The sequence below is a fragment of the Schistocerca nitens genome, chromosome 1 (assembly GCF_023898315.1).
Source record: "Schistocerca nitens isolate TAMUIC-IGC-003100 chromosome 1, iqSchNite1.1, whole genome shotgun sequence".
In the NCBI taxonomy this organism is placed as follows: domain Eukaryota; kingdom Metazoa; phylum Arthropoda; class Insecta; order Orthoptera; family Acrididae; genus Schistocerca; species Schistocerca nitens.
The window spans coordinates 347,696,999-347,703,511 of record NC_064614.1 but is presented as its reverse complement, the minus strand read 5'-3'; the positions used below and the strand labels follow the sequence as shown (position 1 = coordinate 347,703,511).

General features: G+C 43.9%; 1 protein-coding gene across 1 annotated transcript; it reads right to left on the bottom strand.

The window, feature by feature from the left end:
* Positions 1-241: 241 nt before the first annotated feature.
* On the bottom strand, positions 242-1,485 carry LOC126235675 (succinate--CoA ligase [ADP/GDP-forming] subunit alpha, mitochondrial-like). Its single transcript, XM_049944407.1, has one exon. It carries the CDS (start codon positions 1,288-1,290, stop codon positions 286-288), a length of 1,005 nt encoding a protein of 334 aa, XP_049800364.1. The 5' UTR covers positions 1,291-1,485; the 3' UTR covers positions 242-285.
* Positions 1,486-6,513: the final 5,028 nt, after the last annotated feature.

Sequence of the window (6,513 nt, the reverse complement as noted above, 5' to 3'; positions counted from 1 at the left end):
CCGTAGCTTTTTTTTTATTTTTTTTTTATTTTCAACAACTGTACACAGTCTTCAACAAGTACTTACAGAGGAATAACAGAAAGGACAGCAAAAGCTGTACAACAAATCTCTCACTAATTCCAAGAAAACATGAAATATTCATGACGTATCTCAAGACTCATTCGTATTTATCAGTAAATTTCACACATAAAAATCGATGCATCTATGTCTTTTCACATATAAATATTTTATAGGGGAGAAATCGTGTATATACACATTCACTTTAATAAAGCTCTGCAATATTAATTAGTAAAAGGTTGAATAACATTCTCCAGCTACGCCACGTTTCCTCATTTCCTTCATGAGTTCATTTCCCATTTGGGCTGGGCTCCTTGTCACCACCACTCCAGCCTTTTGAAGGGCATTAATTTTATCCTGGGCCCCCCCTTTCCCACCAGAAATAATAGCACCAGCATGGCCCATTCTTCGCCCTGGTGGGGCAGTTAGACCAGCAATGAAAGAGACAACAGGCTTTGCTTGATCTCCCGAATTGTGCTCAAGTAAATATTCAGCTGCTTTTTCTTCTGCAGCCCCACCAATTTCTCCAATTAGTATAATCCCCCTCGTTTCAGGGTCATTAAGGAACACTTCAAGGCAGTCAATGAAATCTGTACCATTAAAAGGGTCTCCTCCTATACCAACACATAATGTCTGCCCAAGACCAACCTGTGTTGTTTGATGAACAGCTTCATATGTAAGTGTGCCAGATCTAGACACAACACCAATACGGCCCTTTTGATGGATATGTCCTGGCATAATTCCAATCTTGCATTGTTCTGGAGCAATTATGCCTGGGCAGTTAGGACCAACAAGTCGAGACTTATCTTGTGTCAGAAGCCTATGCTTAACTTTTACCATATCCTGCTGAGGTATGCCTTCAGTAATACACACAATAAGTGGTATTTCTGCATCAATTGCTTCTAGAATTGCCTTAGCAGCTCCTGGCGGAGGAACATAAATAACTGTCGCATCTGCTCCTGTAGCAGATTTCGCCTCTTGCACTGAGTTGAAAACAGGCAGGTTTAGATGGGTTTTTCCACCTTTACCAGGGGAAACCCCTCCAACAAGGTTTGTCCCACAATCAATAGCTTGCTGGCTATGGAATGTTCCTTGTTTTCCAGTAAATCCCTGGCAAATGACTTTAGTGGATGATGTCAATTTGAGGTTGGGCCTTGTTGATGTGTAGTTTGTTCGGACACAATTCAACCTCGGAGCTCCTGTGCGCAGAAACCCTCTCACCGCGGCAGCCATTTCCAATCTGCAAGTGAAGGTACTAATACTTATTTTCTTTCTTAAATCAAATCTTTGGACCTTCTTTAAGCTTTCTTATAACAAATATAAGCAGATCGTGTTTGGCCTAACTAATATGTAGCTATTGACCGTGTGCAAATAATATAAATAAGTAATCTAATCTGATCTTGTTCGTTCTATTGGACTTCGTCCAAATGTCAATGACTTTCGTAGCTTGATGGAAGGTCCAACACACCCACTGGCTCGCTACTGACTGCGGCTAAATTCCGTGTCCGCGAGGACAATTTCGCTTGATTCCCAGTCTATGTATAAAAATTACACTCCTTTGGAGCAAACTATCCCTCCTGAAAAGCATAAGACATTGCAGTTCATACCACCTGTAACCACTGGATAAATTCAGTCTCTGGATCTTTGTTTCTCCAGTGCGTATAAAACATATTATCGCACTATCTGCAGCTACGCCTTAAACAACAGCAGTTTCACGATAAGCTCCACGACAGACTGTTTCGCACTGGGTTCCATGCCATCATAATCCATCAGTTCTCATCGCCCTTTTACAGCAATATGATTCTAAATGCATTCTTTAAAAGTGGATAACGAGCTGAAGGTCTTGCACGGTTTGTAACTCCCAGGGAGTTCGCCTTCGAGCTTGTTGGTGCGAACCTTTGTGATCATTGCGAGAATTTTTCATTCGGTGTTTGGGGTGCAAGTTAACGGTTTGTTTTGAACATTTCTTGAATGTCGGCAATACCCATTTTGTGGAGCACAATAGATATATCCCATACGAGGTTGAGTTCTACTCCTTCTGGACACACACCTTCTGTCGTCCTGCTGATGAACGTGGTGAGTCACAAGCGGTTAATATTTTTCCTGCCATAATTGTTAACACAACACCTTCAAATGACCTTTACTAACGACTGAAATTGCGGCGTTTCACTCAAGGAGTTTCTTGTCAGAGAAAACAAGTTATAACCAGTTTAAAGACTATACGTCTTGGTATAAACATACACTTATAAAAGAATATTCATTCCTGATAAATCAACCCCGTAATCATCAATTACTTGATGGACCAGTACCAAAATTCGTTAGTTGAGTCTTTACACAACAGAACTATGTTCAACATCCAAAGCTGAACCCTTTGGATCAAATTCCAAAAATCGCAAATATTATTAAAAAATGACCCATGCAACGAGCACCATGGGCAAACCAATTATTATCCAATGAAAAAATGAAGGTTAATCCATGAAACCATTTAATAAAAACCAATAACACCAAACACACGACGGCCCAGCAACGGGCTCGCATTACTGATACTCATGTGGCCCAGCTTACGTATCCTATAGTTGCCACAGCACAAACAGGCTGTTGCCCCACAGAAGGGACGCGTAATAACAAGAAGTTACTCTTTCTAAAACAGAGAAACACCAGTGAATACAACGAAAAACCAGCCAAAGTTGCAAATTTCACTTGTTGTTTATTTCATGAATTGCTTCGGGCCGGGACACATTTCCAAATATTCCCTGTATTCAGAACGGTATTTTCAAAAATACAAATACCATGTGAAGATAAATACTCTACTGGCCATTAAAATTGCTACACCACGAGATGACGTGCTACAGACGCGAAATTTAACCGACAGGAAGAAGATGCTGTGATATACAAATGATTACCTGTTCAGAGCATTCACACAACGTTGGCGCCGGTGGCGACACCTACAACGTGCTGACATGAGGAAACTTTCCAACCTATTTTTCATACACAAACAGCAGTTGACCGGCGTTGCCTGGTGAAACGTGTAAGGAGGAGAAATGCTTACCATCAAGTTTCCGACTTTGATAAATGTCGGATTGTAGCCTAGCGCGATTGCGGTTTATCCTATCGCGACATTGCTTCTCGCGTTGGTCGAGATCCAATGACTGTTAGCAGAATATGGAATCAGTGAGTTCAGGAGGGTAATACGGAACACCGTGCTGGATCCCAACGGCCTCGTATCACTAGCAGTCGAGATGACAGGCATCTTATCCGCATGGCTGTAACGGATCGTGCAGCAACGTCTCGATCCCTGAGTCAGCAGATGGGGACGTTTTCAAGACAACAACCATCTGCACGAACAGTTCGACGACGTTTGCAGCAGCATGGACTATCAGCTCGGAGACCATGGCTGCGGTTACCCTTGACGCTGCATCACAGACAGGAGCGCCTGCGGTGGTGTACTCAACGTCGAACCTGGGTGAATGAATGGCAAAACGTCATTTTTTCGGATGAATCCAGGTTCTGTTTACAGCATCATGATGGTCGCATCCGTGCTTGGTGACATCGCGGTGAACGCACATTGGAAGCGTATATTCGTCACCGCCATACTGGCGTATCACCCAGCGTGATGGTGTGGGGTGCCATTGGTTACACGTCTCGGTCACCTGTTGTTCGCATTGACGGCACTTTGAACAGTGGACGTTACATTTCAGATGTGTTGCGACCCGTGGCTCTACCCTTCATTCGATCCTTGTGAAACCCTACATTTCAGCAGGATAATACACGACCGCATGTTGCAGGTCCTGTACGGGCCCTTTTGGATACAGAAAATGTTCGACTGCTGCCCTGGCCAGCACATTCTCCAGGTCTGTCACCAATTGAAAACTGCCGGTCAATGGTGGCCGAGCAACTGGCTCGTCACAATACGCCAGTCACTACTCTTGATGAACTGTGGTATCGTGTTGAAGCTGCATGGGCAGCTGTACCTGCACACGCCATCCAAGCTCTGTTTGACTCAATGCCCAGGCGTATCAAGGCCGTTATTACGGGAGAGGTGGTTGTTCTGGGTACTGATTTCTCAGGATCTATGCACCCAAATTGCGTGAAAATGTAGTCACAAGTCAGTTTTAGTACAATATCTTTGTCCAATGAATACCCGTTTATCATCTGCATTTTTTCTTGCTGTAACAATTTTAATGGCCGTTACTGTATATTCATATTATGAAGTGCAAATGAACAGTTAAAACACATACAGATAAGTTACCTCCATAAAGGTAACTTATCTGTATGCGCTATAACTTATCATTTACTCTTCATAATACGTATATATTTCACATGGTTCTTGTAGTTTTGGAAATACCATTGTAACTATCTGGATCATTTAAAAACGGGGTGCGGCTCGCGAGTTGTCATCCAGTAAATAAAAAAGTGAAATTTACAACTTTGGCTGGTTTACTGTTGTACTGATTAACAGAAGTTGGCGACCTGCAGTTATTCCATTACACCAGAAGTTCGTTAACACGAATGAGTTTCTAGGGTGATAACACTCTTAAAAGGCACAAGGCTAAAACACATACATCTGCTCTCATACCTTGTCTTTTAGCCAACAACTATAGTTAACATAGTGCTTCAGTGCGCAGTGAAAGTAACTGCACTGTTATATTTACTAATGGCTAGGCTTTGCATTTGGTTTGAATGACAAAATTAATTACAAGAGTACAGCTAGTGAGTGCACTAAAAGAAGTGCTGTACAGTCAGTATTTGTTAACAATGTGCCTCTTGCCTTTAGGAAACACGAGCATTGATTAGCCCAAAAAATACTATCATTCACGGCACAGAAGATACCGCATAATTAAACTGATCAACAGAAAATAGCTTGCCTCACAACTTCTTTGGGAAAATCAACACAATACTCAATGTCCCAGTGAGAAGAGCTGCATCTTCAGAAACTTAAGGAACAAAGCCAGTGTACTGACGTTGTGAAAGAACCGCGTTTAGAAACGTAAACAATTAGTAAATCACAATACTAGAGGTTGAAAATACCACTTCAGTTATAAAGTTTTTTTATCATCACGACCTGTTTCGTGCTCTCATAAGCCCATCCTCAGGTGTCGCAACTGTGCTGTGGCCCCCGAGCGCCGCTGTGGACGTGTACTAGGCGTGCCTGTTACGGATACAGTGCCATCTTCTTGTGGGCACATGACTCGTGGAGTTGAAATAGTGCCCACGATAGCACTGTGATGGACGTGTATGCATGCGCTGCTGTCAACATGCCTGGCACCACAAGTCGCTGCTGCCAGAGATTCTGTGGACAACAAACCAGCTTAGCTAACTACTGCTACTTTAGTAACACGCTAGGCAAGCACTGTCGGAAACTGATTCGCAGGTGTGTAAACTTCTTGCAGAGGATGACACCTATCGCTTGGCCAACAGTGAGACAAAGGTATGCGATTGGTTGCTGATCTGCAGGCGCGTAGTTGCAGACACAAAGTCCCTCCCCCCTCCCCCCCCCCCCATGCTCACAGAGAAGAGATGGAGAAGTCGTCTCGGTGGAGAGTGGCGACTCAACTTCCTTACTCCCTCGGGAAACGACGCCATCGCGAGACTGGGGAATGAGGAGCGGTTGTACCCATCTTGGGGCTGCCCTGAGCGGGCCTGGAGTGGTTGAAGGAAGACGAGTAGCGAAACTTCTAGAGCCAATTTGCAAGGATAAAAAAGCTATAATAGATATACCACACTCAGATAGCTGATAGCGGCGCAAGAAGACATGGAAAGAAAAAATTGAATGACCAAAGGGCTGTGGGTGATCTGAGAGTACACTGGAAAGAACACATAAAAAATATTGCGCCGCATAGGCAGATATGTGTTCATCTGTATAGGAGCAGTAATAATGTTGTGCCCAGATGACGTACAGGAGTGCGGGAGCACTTGACAAATAGGACTGTTGCGCCTAGAGGACTTATAAGGGTGCGAGAGTGCTTGGAAAGTATAAATGTTACACCAAGAGTGTGTTTATGACTATGGAAGCACTAGAGAAATGTGACTGTGACTTCCAGAGGGTTATAGGAAAAAGGAAGTACTTTCAGGGAGTCTGCAGGAGAGAACAAAGGCACCACATAGGAATTCAGGTACTCACAGTGCTCGTAGGTGTGCAAGCTCTGCTGAGGTCACATCACAAAGTTTATGAGGAATATTGGGCCTGACACCATGGATGACGATTGCTCATTGGTGGGTGCTGATGGAAGGTCCATAGATGCAGAAGTGCAGGCACAAGCCCAGAGCAGAATGATACAATGGAGCTGGTGTTGGGGCAGAAGGAGCAAGCTGCATACGATCCATCCAGAGCCCATGAACTGTGGAGGCCCTTTGGGGGAGAGTGGTTGCACCAAAATATATGAAGCTGTAGTGACACTGGATATCGCCTCACAATGCTTTTTGTTTACAGTGCTGCGTCTGCTGCGTCTCGTGCAA